Source organism: Chrysemys picta, chromosome 3 (genome assembly GCF_011386835.1).
Source record: "Chrysemys picta bellii isolate R12L10 chromosome 3, ASM1138683v2, whole genome shotgun sequence".
In the NCBI taxonomy this organism is placed as follows: domain Eukaryota; kingdom Metazoa; phylum Chordata; order Testudines; family Emydidae; genus Chrysemys; species Chrysemys picta.
The window spans coordinates 1,236,339-1,253,266 of NC_088793.1; the positions used below are offsets into that span (position 1 = coordinate 1,236,339).

The 16,928-nt window shown below is 60.0% G+C and overlaps 2 protein-coding genes across 2 annotated transcripts in view; both read right to left on the reverse strand.

The window, feature by feature from the left end:
- Window positions 1–10,389, reverse strand: part of MPV17 (mitochondrial inner membrane protein MPV17) — a 52,096-nt gene extending 41,707 nt beyond the window's left edge. The window contains exon 1 of the mRNA XM_024113001.3: window positions 10,256–10,389. The gene's annotated coding sequence lies outside the window, so the exon portion shown is untranslated. The remainder of the gene's footprint in view (window positions 1–10,255) is intronic.
- Window positions 10,390–11,409: 1,020 nt separating this feature from the next.
- The window catches only part of CAD (carbamoyl-phosphate synthetase 2, aspartate transcarbamylase, and dihydroorotase), a 34,029-nt gene continuing 28,510 nt past the window's right edge, over window positions 11,410–16,928 (reverse strand). Inside the window, 10 exon segments of the mRNA XM_065587324.1 lie at window positions 11,410–12,377; window positions 12,479–12,573; window positions 13,043–13,144; window positions 13,225–13,380; window positions 13,611–13,736; window positions 14,390–14,602; window positions 14,896–14,970; window positions 15,080–15,234; window positions 15,651–15,695; window positions 16,513–16,654. Coding sequence (XP_065443396.1) covers window positions 12,275–12,377; window positions 12,479–12,573; window positions 13,043–13,144; window positions 13,225–13,380; window positions 13,611–13,736; window positions 14,390–14,602; window positions 14,896–14,970; window positions 15,080–15,234; window positions 15,651–15,695; window positions 16,513–16,654 — 1,212 coding nt within the window. The 3' untranslated portion in view covers window positions 11,410–12,274.

Sequence of the window (16,928 nt, forward strand, 5' to 3'; positions counted from 1 at the left end):
ACTCGGCGGCTGGGGAAGGGATGGGGACCTGCTCCCTCTCGTCGGCTGGGTCGGAAGCCCCAGCCACCCCGAGCCTTGTCCTTGGGTGTTCCCTCCCCACCCGGGTAGGGTTCGGTGCCTCCGGTGTGACATCCTTCCCAAGGTCAGGGCGTAGTGCCTCTCACCGGCTCTGGTTACGGGTCACGACTAAGGCGGTCTGGGGGCTGCTTGGCCAGTCCTCTAGGTCCCCCCCCCCATCAACACCTCAGTGGGCAAATGGTGGTGCACTCCCACATCCTTGGGGCCCTCCTTGGCCCCCCATTTCAGGTGTACCCTCGCTACGGGAACCTTGAATGGGGTCCCGCCCACCCCTGTCAGGGTCAGGAAGGTGTTGGACACCACCCGATCTGGGGCCACCACCTCGGGCCGGGCCAGTGTCACCTCTGCGCCCGTGTCCCAGTATCCATAGACTTTCTTCCCGTCCACCTCCAGGGGAACAAGGCACTCGCTCCGCAGGGACAGCCCCGCGCCAACCCTGTAAACGGAGAACTTTGAATCCGGAGCATCTGGCCCCCCAGAGAAGCTGGCCTGGGGCCCTTCTCTCTCTTGAGCAGTTGATAAGCTGCCAGCCCCTCTTGCGTGAGAAGCCTGCCCCTCGTCCGTCTGGACCTCTACCAAGTTAACCTGGTGCGGGTTCGGTCGGCTCAGTCTGTCCTTGAGCTTGGGGCACTGGGCCCGAACGTGGCCTCTTCGGCCGCAGTAATAGCAGCTCATGTCCCGTGGGTCCCCTCGAGCCAGTCGGTTGTCCCTGACGCTGGGCATTCCCCTTGGGAGGGGATTCCCCATATTCCCCCTTTGGGAGGTACCCGGGCGACTCTCTCTCTGCATCGCGGCGGACCTGTTCCTTTGGGGCTCCTCCCTGCCACCCCCTGACCGGCTCTTTACAAACTCATCGGCCAGCTGCCCTGCGTGTCGCGGGTTCTCTGGCTTTCTGTCCACCAACCACAGCCTCAGGTCGGATGGGCACCGCTCATACAGTTGCTCCAGTACCAGCAGTTTAATCAGGTCCTCCTTCGTCTGGGCCCTATCAGCCCACTTGCTGGCGTATCCTTCCATGCGGACGGCTAGTTGCAGATATGAGATCTCAGGGGTTTTATCCTGACTCCGGAACCTTTCCCGGTACATCTCAGGAGTCAGCCCAAACTCACGTAGCAGGGCCTTTTTGAATAGTTCGTAGTCCCCTTTCTCTGCCTCTTCCAGTTGGCGGTACAATGCCACGGCTTTGGGGTCCAGTAAGGGGGTAAGGACCCGGAGTCTGTCCGCGGGATCAACCCGGTGCAGCTCGCAGGCCGTCTCAAAGGCCTCCAGGAAGTCATCCATGTCCTCCCCCTCCTTGCGTGGGGCCAGGATGCACTTATCAAAGCTCCGTGCAGTCCTGGGTCCCCCCTCACTCACCGCAGCCGGGGGTTCGCTGCCCTTCAATCTCGCCAGTTCCAGTTCATGCTGACGCTGTCTCTCATTCTCCTCCCGTTCATGCTGACGCTGTCTCTCTTCATGCTGACGCTGTCTCTGTTGTTCACGATCCTCCAGCTCTCTCAGTTTTAGCTCTTTCTCCCATTCCAGCCAATTCCGCTCCACGGATGCCGAACGTCGCTGGGAGGATCCTCTGCTAGCCGGGGGGGTCACGGCGCCCTCGGTATTTGCTGGGCTCCTCCCCACCCTTCCCCTAGGCATAGGAAGGAGGGGTCTCGGGAAGCCCTCAGCAGCCGGCTGACCACTCCCAGCTGGGACAGACACTGGTGCCTGCGCTGCATTTGCCAGGCTGCTTCCCTGAGACACAGGGAGCAGTTCATTCGCGCGATCTTCCGCCTCCAGCCGGGCAATGAGCTGTTCTTTGGTGAGCCTCTCAATGCGCAGCCCCCTCTGCTTGCACAGCTCCACCAGGTCGCTCTTAAGCCGCTTGGCATACATCTTCCTGCTGGCCACTCACCGGCCTGCGTGCTCACAGCTCCCCACAGTTCCCAGGGGGACCCCTAGTGTGCCAGCCCTTCTCGAGGTCACCACCTCTCTGCCAGGGTCGAGCTGCAGACTCCTCCGCCCCTGGGACCACTCGCTGCGATCCCCCCGGGGGACCCTGTTACCGCAAAAGTCCTTCTCGCTGGTCACACACTCCCAGGGGTAATAACCGTCTCTCTCTCTCACTCTTCAGCACGCCTGGTCCCCGTCAATACCCCTTCGTTTTACTGCTCCCCAGTCACTTACTGCAGGAAGCGCCGTCCACGGGGTGCAGTAGATCCCGCCGCTGCCACCAGTTGTTGCGGAGTGTGGGGGAGTCACGGCCCTGCACCCCTCTTCCCGAGATTCACTGCGACTCTCAACCAGCCAGTAAAGCAGAAGGTTTATTTAAGGACAGGAACACAGTCTCAAGCAGAGCGTGTAGGTACGACCAGACCCCCCTCAATTAGGTCCCTCTGGGAGGTTCAGGGAGCTTAGACCCCAGCTTGGGGTTCCCTGCGTTGCACCACCCAGCCCAAACTGAAACCAAACCAAAACTCCTCCTGCAGCTCCTCTCTTCCCCCTCCCCCCAGCTCCTCCTCTCCTTTGTTCAGTCTCCGGGCAGAAGGTGTTAATTCTCCCCACCCACCTCCTGGCTCAGGTTACAGCTCAGGTAGCTTCCTTCAAGGGAAGTCCCACATCCCCACTGCAACCCCCCTGCAACATTCCCAGGTCAAATCTGCCCCGCTCCCTGCTCCGTCACACCCTTCTCTGTACCTTTTAAAATTCTCATAAACCTTTTTTGAGATGTGGTGACCAGAACTGCACGCAGTATTCAAGGTGTGGGCGTACCATGGAAATATATAGTGGCACAATGATATTGTGTGTCTTATTATCTATCCCTTTCCTAATGGTTCCTAACATTCTGTTCGCTTTTTTGACTGCCGCGGCACATTGAGTGGATGTTTCTAGAGAACTATCCACAAAGACTCCAAGATCTTTCTTGAGTGGTAACAGCTAATTTAGCCCCCATCATTTTATCTGTAGAGTTGGGATTATGTTTTCCAATGTGCATCACTTTGCATGGATCAACATTAAATTTCATCTGCCAATTGGTTGCCCAGTGTGACGTTATTGACATAATCTGTAACTGTATAGATCACTGTTGCGACCACTGTTATATATTTGCAGCACATATTGTATAAAGATTGTCATGTAAGGGGTCTATGGAGAGGTTATGGTTGGCTGATCAGCTATACAATGGACCCATTGAGAGAAGGCAGATACACCTTGTAACTCAGCAAAGTATGCAGGGACTGGCCCATGTGACTCCAGACTCATTTTGCTGTAATTTTCCACAGTGAGAACAAAGAGCTGTTCTTACACCTGGAAAAGACTATATGAGGCTGATGCCTCATCTCCATCTACGCAAAAGAATGAATGGACACAAATCTGACATCAGGAATCATAACATTCAAAAACCAGTAGGAGAACACTTTAACCTGTCTGGTCATTCAATGACAGACCTGCGGGTGGCAATTTTGCAACAGAAAAGCTTCAAAAACAGACACCAACGAGAAACTGCTGAGCTGGAATAGATATGCAAACTAGATACAATCAATTTAGGCTTAAATAGGGACTGGGAATGGCTGAGCCATTACAAACATTGAATCTATCTCCCCTTGTAAGTATTCTCACACTTCTTATCAAACTGTCTGTACTGGGCTATCTCGATTATCACTTCAAAAGGTTTGTTTTCCCTCTTACTTAATTGGCCTCTCAGAGTTGGTAAGACAACTCCCACCTGCTTATACTCTCTGTATGTGTGTATATATATCTCCTCAATATATGTTCCATGCTATGCATCCGAAGAAGTGGGCTGTAGCCCACGAAAGCTTATGCTCAAATAAATTTGTTAGTCTCTAAGGTGCCACAAGTACTCCTGGTTTTTCTGCGGATACAGACTAACACGGCTGCTACTCTGAAACATCTCCATCTTGTCTTCAATCCTGCTTCATACCTCTGGAGGAACTTTGCTACAAACAGAAGCTCTGAACAAAGGACTGAGGACCCATCCCAGCGGGGGATGTACTGCAGAGAGTTGATTTGAACCTGCAGTTTATTTCATCACTGCTACAAGCCTGAATCAAGAACTTTGCCATCACTGTATGTCATTGATTCCATTTAACCAATTCTAACTCTCATCTCTATCTTTTTCCTTTTATGAATAAACCTTTAGATTTTAGATTCTAAAGGATTGGCAACAGCGTGATTTGTGGGTAAGATCTGATTTGTATATTGACCTGGGTCTGGGGCTTGGTCCTTTGGGATCGAGAGAACCTTTTTTCTTTTACTGGGGTATTGGTTTTCATAACCATTTGTCCCCATAACGAGTGGTACTGGTTGTGATACTGGGAAACTGGATGTCTAAGGGAATTGCTTGTGTGACTTGTGGTTAGCCAGTGGGTTAAAACCAAAGTCCTCTTTGTCTGGCTGGTTTGGTTTGATTAGAGGTGGAAAAACCCCAGTCTTGGGCTGTAACTGCCCTGTTTTAAGCAATTTGTCCTGAATTGGAACTCTCAGTTGGGTCCCGCCAGAACCAGCATCGTTACACCCAGTCACCCAGTTTTGTGAGATCCCTTTGTAACTCTTTGCAGTCAGCTTTGGATTTAACTGTCTTGAGTAATTTTATATCTTCTGCAAATTCTGCCACCTCATTGTTTACCCCTTTTCCCAGACCATTTATGAATATGTTGAACAGCCCTGGATCCAGTATAGATCCCTCCATTCTGAAAACTGACCATTTATTTCTACCCTTTTGTGACAAAGTGGGGATTTTTTTTATTTTGTCGTGGCTTGCATGCAGAGGGAGTGGGACTCAGTGTCCCGGGTGTTACTGGTTTAACGAGGTGAGGGGAGAGGGAGTTTGTTATTATAGAGGACCGGAGAGGAAACTTGGGACCCCAGCCGATGGCGTGGAGGACGGACACCCCAGCGACTGGTGACCTGGTGACCCAGAGACCCAGCTCAGGAGTCGCAGCCGGTTCTGGCCAGTGGGAGGACAATGGGCTGCAAAGAGAGGACCCCAGTGACCTAACCAGCCGGTTCCAGCCAGAGGGGCCAGAGGAGGGCTGAGAGGAGAGGAGGCCCAGGCCACCCTGTTTACAACCCTGTTTACCTGGAGAGAAGACAATGGACAGAGGCGGGGCTTGAGGCCCGGTGATATCAGATGCCCAGCTGGGAAGCAGGGGGGCTCGGGGCTGGAGGGAGGGGGAAGGCAGAGCGCACCTGGATGCAGGGAGAGACTTGAATGTGCTGTGCTGAGGGAGGCCAGGCCTGAGGCCTGGAGAGTTTCCTGTGCTCAATAAACCCTCCTGTTTTATGCTGGCTGAGAGTCACTCCGGGTTAGCGAACAGGGTTGCATCAACCCCTTCGGGGGTGAAGGCCCGGGGGGTCCAGAGCGAGTGGACTCCCTGAGGGGGCCCACGGCGAGAGACAGACGTGCTGAGGCTCAGAGAGGTGCGGCTCCAGGAGGTGGAGGGGCCTGACCCCGGGAGAGAGGGGACCCCCGAGAAGGGCTGTCTCACTGAAAGGGGCATCCCCCACAGACCGCACGGGGCCAAGAGCGGGCACGATCTGTGAGTCCGTGACACCTTTGTTTTCTTTTAACTGGTTACTGATCCATGAGAGAACCTTCCCTCTTATTTCATGACAGCTTATTCTGCCTAAGATCCTTTGGTGAGAGACTGTGTCAAAGGCTTTCTGAAAGCCCAAGTACACTATCTGCTGGATCACCCTTGTCCAAAGAATTCTAATAAAGATTGGTTTCAGAGTAGGAGCCGTGTCAGTCTGTATCCGCAAAAAGAACAGGAGTACTTGTGGTACCTTAGAGACTAACACGTTTGTGGACTCTCTCCTCAGACCCTACGCTACCAGCACTCCTAGCTATCTTTGAGACACCACTGACTTCCTGAGGAAACTACAATCCATCGGTGATCTTCCAGAAAACACCATCCTGGCCCCTATGGATGTAGAAGCCCTCTACACCAATATTCCACACAAAGATGGACTACAAGCTATCAGGAACAGTATCCCCGATAATGTCACAGCTAACCTGGTGGCTGAACTTTGTGACTTTGTCCTCACCCACAACTATTTCACATTTGGGGACAACATATACCTTCAAGTCAGCGGCACTGCTATGGGTACCCGCATGGCCCCACAGTATGCCAACATTTTTATGGCTGACTTAGAACAACACTTCCTTAGCTCTCGTCCCCTAACGCCCCTACTCTACTTGCGCTACTTTGATGACATCTTCATCATCTGGACCCATGGAAAAGAAGCCCTTGAGGAATTCCACCATGATTTCAATAATTTCCATCCCACCATCAACCTCAGCCTAGATCAATCCACACAAGCGGTCCATTTCCTGGACACTACTGTGCTAATAAGCGATGGTCACATAAATACCACCCTATACCGGAAACCTACTGACCGCTACACTTACCTACATGCCTCCAGCTTCCATCCAGGACACACCACACGATCCATTGTCTACAGCCAAGCTCTAAGATATAACCACATTTGCTCCAATCCCTCAGATAGAGACAAGCACCTACAAGATCTCTATCAAGCATTCTTAAAACTACGATACCCACCTGCTGAAGTGAAAAAACAGATTGACAGAGCCAGACGAGTAACCAGAAGTCACCTCCTACAAGACAGGCCCAACAAAGAAAATAACAGAACACCACTAGCTGTCACCTTCAGCCCCCAACTAAAACCTCTCCAGCGCATCATCAGAGATCTACAACCTATCCTGAAAGATGATCCTTTACTCTCACAGATCTTGGGAGACAGACCTGTCCTCGCTTACAGACAACCCCCGAACCTAAAGCAAATACTCACCAGCAACCACACATCACTGAACAAAACCACTAACCCAGGAACCTATCCTTGTAACAAAGCCCGATGCCAACTCTGTCCATGTATCTATTCAAGTGACATCATCATAGGACCTAATCACATCAGCCATACCATCAGGGGCTCGTTCACCTGCACATCTACCAATGTGATATATGCCAGCAATGCCCCTCTGCCATGTACATTGGCCAAACCGGACAGTCTCTACGCAAAAGAATTAATGGACACAAATCTGACATCAGGAATCATAATACTCAAAAACCAGTGGGAGAACACTTTAACCTGTCTGGCCATTCAATGTCAGACCTGCGGCTGGCTATCTTACAACAGAAAAACTTCAAAAACAGACTCCAACGAGAGACTGCTGAGCTGGAATTGATATGCAAACTAGACACAATCAACTCAGGATTGAATAAGGACTGGGAATGGCTGAGCCATTACAGACATTGAATCTATCTACCCTTGTAAGTATTCTCACACGTCTTATCAAACTGTCTGTACTGGGCTAGCTTGATTATCACTTCAAAAGTTTTTTTTTCCTCTTACTTAATTGGCCTCTCAGAGTTGGTAAGACAACTCCCACCTGTTCATGGTCTCTGTATGTGTGTATATATATCTCCTCAATATATGTTCCACTCTATATGCATCCAAAGAAGTGGGCTGTAGTCCACGAAAGCTTATGCTCTAATAAATTTGTTAGTCTCGAAGGTGCCACAAGTACTCCTGTTCTTTTTAATAAAGATTGGTGAGACGTGCTTTCCCTTTACAAAAGCAGTGTTGACTCTTCCCCAACAGATTGTTTTCATCTATGTGTCTGATAATTCTGTTCTTTACTCTAGTTTCAACCAATATGGATCTAGTTGTCTCAAGTTAAGCAAAATAATTTGAAAATTTTGGCCCTGGTTTGCAATCCTAAGGAGGTCTTTGATGCGTGCAAAAGGCACTACACCGTATCAAATCAGTAACAATGAAAAAATGAAAAGATTCTGAATAATGCTACCAAAAAATAAGTAATGAAAATGCTACTTACTAATTGATCCCCAGATTTAGGGCAGGGAAGGAATTTCCCCAGGGCCGGTTGGCAGAGAGCCGGGGGGTGTGTGTGTGGGGGGAGTTCGCCTCCCTCTGCAGCCTGGGGCCCGGTCACTCGCTGGTTTGAACTAGTGTGAATGGTGGAGTCTCTGTCACAGGAACTCTTTAAACCACGATTTGAGGCCGTCAGTGACTCAGCCGGAGGCTCTGGGCCTATCACAGGAGTGGGTGGGTGCGGTTCTGTGGCCTGCCATGTGTAGGAGGTCAGACAAGATGATCACGATTGGCCCGTCTGGCCCTAAAGTCTCTTGAGTCCAAGGGCTGTGGCTGCAGGCAACAAATCCACCCAGTGAGGCACCCGCCCAGGCAGAGATTTAATGAGAGCCGAAATGCCCTTAGCTGGTCTCTCGTCCCTGCCCACGTGCCCCAGTGCTGGGGGCTGAGAGGGGGTGGGAGGAGAAGCCAGGGAAGAGGATTTTCTTTTCAAGCTCTTAATGGAAAAGTGTCCAGGTGACCGGCCTCAAACTGCACCCCCTGCCCTGAAGCTCCTCCCATGGGCCCGGTACAGACACCTTCCCCATCCTCTGGATGAAGGGTGGGCCCCAGGCAGTGCGGGGTTGCCAGACTTGGCCTGGTCTCCCGTCTCTGAGAGCGCCAGCACCTCACAGGAAGGGGCGAGACCCCTCGTGCCTTGCACATGCCGAACCCAGTGCTGTGCCCCAGAAGCTGCCCCATCTCCTGCACAGCTCACCCAGCCACCCCGCACGCTGGTACTGGCGGAGGACACACGCGAGAGAAGCGGGACCGCAAAGATAGGGTTACTATACGTCCGGTTTTTCCCGGACATGTCCGGCTTTTGGTAATCAAACCCCCGTCCGCGGGGAATTGCCAAAAAGCCGAACATGTCCGGGAAAAATACTCCCTGGCTTCCCTTAGAGCGGGCGCTGGGGGCTGCTGTGCTCCCTGACTCCTGGGCTCTGTAAGAGCCGAGCTGCCCGAGCGCTATGGGCTTCGGGCAGCCCCCATGCCTCCGGACCCTGCGCCCCCGGCCAGGCACTTCCCCTCCTGGGCTCCAGCTGCGCTGGCCGGGGGTGCAGGGTCTGGGGGCTGCCCAGCAAACTGTGAAGCCGGTAGCGCTCGGGCAGCCCTTTTCGCGTGGCTGGGAGTGGGAGGGAGGAGGGAGAATGCGGGGTGCTCAAGGGAGGGGGCGGGGTTAGGGCGGGACTGGGGTGGAAAAGGGGCGGGGCCAGGTCCCGTGGAGTGTCCTCTTTTTTCATTTTTTAAATATGGTAACCCTAGCTAAGAGAAGGCACTTGCTGGGCTGTCCCGGTCTCTGGACAGTCTCGGGAGGTGGGGGCACTTAGGGGAGCCGGAACAGCCCAGGGACTCTGGGGCGTCGGGTCAGTCCTGCTTCCCAGCGCTGGGGAGAGCCCTGGGGTGCTGCGCTCAGCTCCCAGCACCTCATTCCCAGCGGGACCCCCCAGTTCGCGGGGAGCTCGGAGACCAGCCCCACAGGCCCTGCCACGGAACGTGCTGCCCTGGCTGAGTGCTGCCCCCCAGCTATGACAGACCCCCCCCCCCCACTGCCCCGCCGTGACCTGAGCCCCCCCTGGCCGGGACCTGCCCCCACCCCCCACTGCACCATGTGACCTGAGCCCCCCCCCCCCTCCAGCCGGGACCTGCCCCCTCCCCCCACTGCACCATGTGACCTGAGCCCCCCCGCCGGGACCAGCCCCCACCCCCCAGTGCACCATGTGACCTGAGCCCCCCCCTCCCTCCCTCCAGCCGGGACCTGCCCCCACCCCCCACTGCACCATGTGACCTGAGCCCCCCCACTGCCCCGCCGTGACCTGAGCCTAGGGTGACCAGATAGCAAGTGTAAAAAATCGGGACGGGGGTGGGGGGTAATAGGTGCCTATATAAGAAAAAGCCCCCAAAATGGGGACTGTCCCTATAAAATCGGGACATCTGGTCACCCTACCTGAGCCCCCCCCGGCCGGGACCTGCCCCCACCCCCCCACTGCCCCACGTGACCTGATTCCCCCCCCCCGCCCGGGACCTGCCCCCACCCCCCACCCCACCATGTGACCTGAGCCCCCACCCCCCCATTGCCCCTCCGTGACCTGAGCCCCCCCTGGCCGGGACCTGCCCCCACCCCCCACTGCACCATGTGACCTGAGCCCCCCCGCGGCCAGGACCTGCCCCACGTGACCCCGCCACGCTGACCGACCCCCCCCCCCGCCGGGTCCCCTGGTGAGAAAAACACGCGGGTCCCGGGACAAAATGCGCGATGACGTCACTAACACCGCCCATCCCCCCCTACCTGGGCTACCGCCTCCGGCCCGCCCCTCCGCAGCCTATTGGTGCAGTGGGAAGTGACGCCACACACACTTCCGGTTACTCGAGCACTAGAGTCCCGTGACTTCCGGTCACATGCACAATCGGGCGGGCTTTATACATCACGTGACAGTCACACACCGGCCCCCAGGGGCGGAGGGACCCCCCCCCGCCAGGGCTCCCAGCCCGTGTCCCGGCCCCACTCCCCGAGCCGCCCTCTGGGCGGGGTAACACGGTGCCCCGCGGGGCGTGAGCGAGGGGCGGGGCTGCTGCCCCCCCCCCCCCCAGCAGCACAGAGCCCGCCACTCATCCGGCTCGTACCGCCCCCCCCGGAGCCTAGAGCCCAGATGAGAGGAAGAAAATATCGAGACCATTGGGGGGGGGGGGGGGGGGGAGAGAGTTGCTGGCAGAGCGCAACCGCCCCCCCCCACCCCACCCCCACACTGTGAAATAATGAGACAAACCGCGGCCCAACCGATGGGCAAACGCCTCCATCTAGGGCCAGCCCCGATTTTATGGGGACAGCGGGTCACCCTCCACAAGCCCAGCACCCCCCCCGGGACGTCGCACGCAGGGCTCACCCACCCTGCCCCCCTCTCGCCACTGCCTGGAGCCGCGTGGGGCCCCGGGTACGGGGGCTTGTGGCCAGGCCTGGGGACAACAGCGGGGCGGTGGGGCTAGCTCAGGGGGAGGGGCGGGGGGAGCAGCACTGGGAGACGTTTACTATCACCCCAACCTCGCTGCTCAACTGGCACCAGGCCCAGGCCTCCTGCACTCTGCTCCGTGTCTGCCCTGGCCCACTCGCACTGCTGGGCTCGGTGGCCCCGTGGTGGATATAGCCCCCATTCACCACTCCTTTCCCTTCGCCCCATTGCTTTTCTGCATCCATCCCTCTATGAATAGACATTTCCCTTGGCCCTCATCATTGCACCCGGCAGCTTCACTGCATTCACCCCAGGGGCTACAACAGGAGTTTCCCGGCCCCGTTGTTGGCTGGAGCTGGCTGCAGCACGAACTCCGTCTCGGCCACGAGGTTGCACTCAGCCCGAGCAGGGCAGGCTCCAGGGGAAGGAACGGGACAGGCTGCAGCGTTCGAGCGCCGCCCAGCAGCTCCTCTGGACAGACGACACGGGCAGCGGGTGCATCCAGCTCGGTTTATTAAACCCAAGGAAAACCATTCAGTTCACAGTGGTGTGTGTAGAAAAGTTGCTGAACAGATGCCGCTCACCCCCCCCTGCCATGGGGCCAGCAGTGCCCAAGGCAGAACGCGCTCTACCCCTCCCTGTGCTCAAGGCCAGAGTCACACCCAGGGACATGGCTGGGGGGGGACTAAGCTCCTGCTACAAGACACTGGCGCTGCGCAGCTAGTAGAGGGAGACCTGGGGAAAAGAGCCCCCTGCCTCCTTCTCCATGACCCCTGTGACTGGGGAGCCACAGCCCCAGGGGGCTGAAGCAGGAGGGGCCTGGGCTAGCTGGAGCCAGAGGGTATGCCGATGCTGGGAAGGGAGATGGTCCAGGGGGCGGGCTAGGCCGGGGAACAGCCTGGGCTCCGCTAACAGCTGCCGCAGGGAGCCAGCCCTGGACCCCGGCTGGAGGATGACGACAGGTACCAGGGAAGCCAGCAGGTGCCACCCCAACCCACATACCAAGGAGCTTGTAAGCCCCAGAGGCTGGGGAGGGGGATGGGGCACCCTGCAGGTTTTAATGCCCTGGGGGGGCACCCCCCCATCACTCCCTCCCCACAGCACATGCAGGCTGATCTGCCCCCTAGATTGATACAAGTATGACCTGTTCTGAGCCTCAACCAGCCAGCTGGCACACCCCTGCCCGCTGCCCAACCCCAGCCACCCTGGGAAGGAGTGGGTCAGCGGGAGGCCTTGCTCAGTGCAGTCCCTGTCGCACGTAGGGGGGAAGGAGCTGGGTCCGTCCGTGAGTCCGTCCATCGCTAACCAGGTCTGGAGTACTGGGGTTCCTGCCGCCGCTAGCACTGCCCCGGCTGGGGGCCCTAGTACCTGCCCAGCACCGTGGCCAGCAGTGCCATCCGGATGTACATGCCGTTCTCAGCCTGGCGGAAATAGGCTGCCCGGGGGTCCGAGTCCACCTCCACACTAGGGAGCAAGGGGAGAGTCACTGCTAGGCACTGGGGAGCCCCCCACCGGGGTGCAGGGACCGCAGAGCCAGCCACAGCCCACAGCCCAGCGCCCCTCACCTGATCTCATTGACGCGAGGCAGCGGGTGCATGACCACCATCCTCTTCTTGGCTCTGGTCATGATGTGCGGGGTGAGGATGAACTGCCCGAAGCACTGGCCGAGGGGAGAGGCTGTTAGCACCCCAAGGATGGGCAGGACCACGGGCATCACTGCCCCTGTCCGGCACGGCTGCCCCACCACCCTACCGCTCCCGGGACCCCCCACCTGGTCACCCCACTGCCCCCAGGGTCCCCAGGTGCCTTGCCACCCCCCCCCCCACCTGGTCACCCCACTGCCCTCGAGGTCCAGGTGCCTTGTCACCCCACTCAGTCACCCCTCCACCCTGCCCCATTGCCCCCAGGGCACCCCCCCAACCCCGCACCCTAGTCACTGCACTGCCCTGTCCCGCCATCCGGGCCTGGTCGCCCCTCACCCAGTTACCCCCAGGGCACGGTCACCCCCCTCCATCCTTTTCAATCCCCTGGGCAGCAACGAAGGGGCCGCACAGCCAGGCTCCTGCAGCCAAGCCCCACCCAGGGGCCGAAGCAGCTCGCAGACCCCGCGGGGCAGCGCCTACACTCACCGCCTCGTACTCCTGCACGGAGTCAAATCGCTCCTTCTGGATGCGGGTGACGTACAGCACGTCCGTGTCGGGGAGAGCCTCCTCGATGCTGTCGAACTCCTCCTGGGAAGGGCAGGGCGTTAGTGCGGGGCGGGGACATCGCTGGGCGCAGGAGCGGGGTCCCTGGCACGCAGCGGGCTCACCTGCTTGATGCCCTTGGAGGCTACGAAGTGGATGATGTCGGCGGGCATGCGGAGGTCGCGGGGCGTGACGTAGCGCAGGTTGACGCGGTACTGCGTCAGGAGGCAGGCCAGCGAGTGCACCGTGCGCCCATGCTTCAGGTCCCCCACCATGGTGATCTGGGGAGAGACAGCAGCACCCTGGAGCCCGGCCAGCAGGGGGCAGCGCTCGCACGGCTGCATGGGACTCCTGGGGGGGTCTGGGGCCATGGGGGTCAGAGCTGAGACCCAGCGCGGCAAACCCCCCTTCCCCCTCAGCTGCATGGGCCTGAGCCCCCAGCCTGGGGCCCTGGAGTCAGAGCCGAGACCTGGCGCAGCGTGGGGCACCTCGCCCGGCCCGGCCCCCTTACCGTCATGCCGTTGACGGTGCCGAGCTCCTCGCGGATGGTGAAGATGTCCAGCAGGGCCTGCGTGGGGTGCTCCCCGACGCCATCCCCGGCATTGATCACCGGCTTCCGGCAGTGCTTGGCAGCCAGCTACAAAAGAGACATGGGCTGGGCACGGGGGGGGCTGCTCACGGCCAGCCACAGCCCCACCCCACGGGGCCGAGTGCAGCCACAACCCATCCCCCTCCCCCGATCCACGGGGCCGAGCGCAGCCACAACCCATCCCCCTCCCCCGATCCACGCGGCCGAGCGCAGCCACGACCCCTCCCCCCGATCCACGCGGCCGAGCGCAGCCACGACCCATCCCCCTCCCCCCGATCCACGGGGCCGAGCGCAGCCACAGCCCCTCCCCCTGCCCCCGATCCACGGGGCCGAGCGCAGCCACGACCCATCCCCCTCCCCCCGATCCACGGGGCCGAGCGCAGCCACAGCCCCTCCCCCCTGCCCCCGATCCAGGGGGCTGAGCACCAAGAAGGGGGGGGCTCATGGCCAGCCACAATCCACCCCCCATCCCGCCACCAACCCATGGGGCTGAGCACAGCCACAGCCCATCCATGGGGCTGGGCATGGGGGGAGTCCGTCTCGCTCCCAGTCACAGCCTATCCCCCTCCCGCCCTATGGGGCTGGGGGGGGGGGGGGAAGGCACTCATGACCAGTCACAACCCATTCCCCCCCATTGCCTCCCTTGCTGACCCCTGCTTCCCTGGAGGATGGGGGCTGGCCTGGCCCTTGGGGCCCCTCACCTCCACAGCCCCCGGCTGGGGGTGGCGCAGCACCAGCACGTCCGCGTAACAGCACATGGTCTGCACCGAGTCGGCCAGGGACTCGCCCTTCTGGGCCGACGACGTGGACTCGGAGAAGACCAGGACAGAGCCCCCTAGGCGGTACATGGCCGCTGCGAAGGAGCTGCTGGTCCTGGTGCTCACCTCGTAGAACATGGAGGCCATGACCTTCCCCTGCAGGGGAGGGGAGACCGTGAGCATGGCGAGGCCCCGATCCCCCCCCCAGCCCCTCTCACAGCCCCCCCATAGCAGGGCCCCGATCCCCCCCATATCCCCCTCCATGGCAGTGCTCCGATCCCCCCAGCTCCCCCACAGGAAGGTCCCAATCCTCCACCCCAGCCCCGCTCACAGCAGGGCCCCGATCGCAACTTCCCCCGCACAGTGTGGTCCCAGCACCCACCCCGATCCTGCCCCGCAGTGAGGCCAGGCTCCCCTTCCCTGCCCCGATCCCTCCCCGCCTGGCTCACCTTCAGGATGTCCAGGCTCCGCTCCTTCTGCACCAGCATGCGCAGGTTGTGCGCCACATTGAAGAGGTGGGACATCTGTAACGAGACAGCGGTCAGTCGGGGGCCGCACGCACTCCCCCCACAGGCCCTCCCCCAGCCCGGGCTCCCTGGGGAGAGCCCCCAGCCGCCCTTCGCTGCGCAGTACCTGCTCCTTGGTGAACTGCTTGACGGAGAGGACGTGCTGCCCGACGAGCGGGTGCAGCAGGGGGGAGGTCTGCGGGTGGGGCACGCTCGGGGGCGACGTCTGTCTCGGCAGCAGCCCTGGTGGGTAGCAGCAGCTGTCCTGGGTCACAGCCAGATCTGTAGCACCAAGCGCAGGCATCAGCGAGTGCCGGGGCAATGGGGCGGGAGGGAGACGTTCCACCAGCCTCGTGGCCGGAGGGGAGGCTCTGCCCCCTACCCCCGCCCCATGGCACAGCCCGGGGCTCCCACCCACACACCCAGCCCAGAGCATGGACCGCAGCTCCCACCTGCCCAGCTCCTGGGGCCTCCTCGCCACCCCTGCTGGCCAAGTCAGGGGCTGGCCCCAGGCCAGTGGGGAGCTGCATGCACAGCCACCGATGGGGCAGTCACCAACTGCAGCCCGCAGCCTCCCCGAGACCCACTCAGACCCCTGCACAGATGGTTCAGACCATCTCTCCCTGGCCCTAGGGGCCCCAGCCTGGCACCACCCCACTGGACCTCGGTCCCCAGACCCCACGTGGGACAGGACAAACCTGGCTCGCTGGCCTTCTTGGTGGCCTTTTCTCTCACGTCCTCGGCTGGCGACAGGCGTGCGGGGACACACAACATGGTTAGACACGGCGGCTAGGAGCGCTGCACCACCCGGCCCTGCACCACCGCTCATCCTGCATTGCTGACTCTGGCCGCGGGCAGCAGCTCCACACACAGACAGGCCGACGCGGGGAGGCGCCCGGGCACCCTGGGGCTCCACCCTTCTCTAGGCAGTGGGAGGGGGACGGGCCTCACACCCATGGGATGGGAGCCCTGGAGATGCTGAAGCCTGCATGCTCTGGCCCAGCTGGCTCCATGCGGGACACAGCGCCGGGGGCGGGGGGGGGGGGCACCCAACAGCAGGACTTTGGCGCGGAGCCCAGAGCTGGAGTGCGGGGCAGCTCCGGAGCAATGGAGCTGCAGGTTTTGGGCTGGAGCTGGAGCGGTGCCGGAGCCCAGCTCGGTCAGGGATGTAGGCACAATGAACTGCCCCATCTCTGCCACCTCCCCCGGGGCACCAGTGGGGAGGCCTGGATCCCGTGGGAGGGCAGGAATGGGAGCTGCAGTATGAGCAGGTGGCTGAAGCTCTGAGAGCCTCCCTCCCCCCTCCCCACCCACCCCCCCCCCGTTGGAGCCCAGCCCCCCTCCTGTGGACACCCTGGGGGGAGGGGGGGGCGGACGGACACGCACACTCATTGGCTGCTGCTCAGGTCACTCCGGGCAGGCCCCACCCCAGCACATTCCATGTGGCTCCAGGGGAGGGGCTGGGACGAGCCCCCGGCTGGATTCGCACAGGGGCCCAGCCAGAGCCCTGGGGCTGGGGAAGTGCCTGGCCCTGCTGCTCCAGCCCCACATGTGCCTCACCTGGCAGGCCGGGGTCTGAGGCCCGGTGGATGCGGGGCGGCAGGTGGAAGCGCCCGTCTCCCACGGGCCCCGCTCGCCGGGGACTGGACGCTCGGCTACGCAGGGTCTCGCTCTGCACTGTGTGCCTCGGGCGCTCGGGGGTCTGCAACGCCACGGGATGGTGAGGAGGGGTCAGCGCTGCTGGCATGGGGAATGCCCCCCCGGGACTGCCTCGCCTGTCTCCCCCTCCCCCCTCCCCGGCCTCCTGCCAGTCCCGCCCCCGGCACCACCCCCACCTGTCCCCCCGTCCCCCCCCCCCGCCTCCCACCAGCCCAACCCCGGCACAGCCCCCACCCCGCCTGTCCCGCCAGCCCCCACCACCTCACCCCACCTTCCCCCGCACTGCCAGACCACCCAATTGCACATGCTGCTTCCTC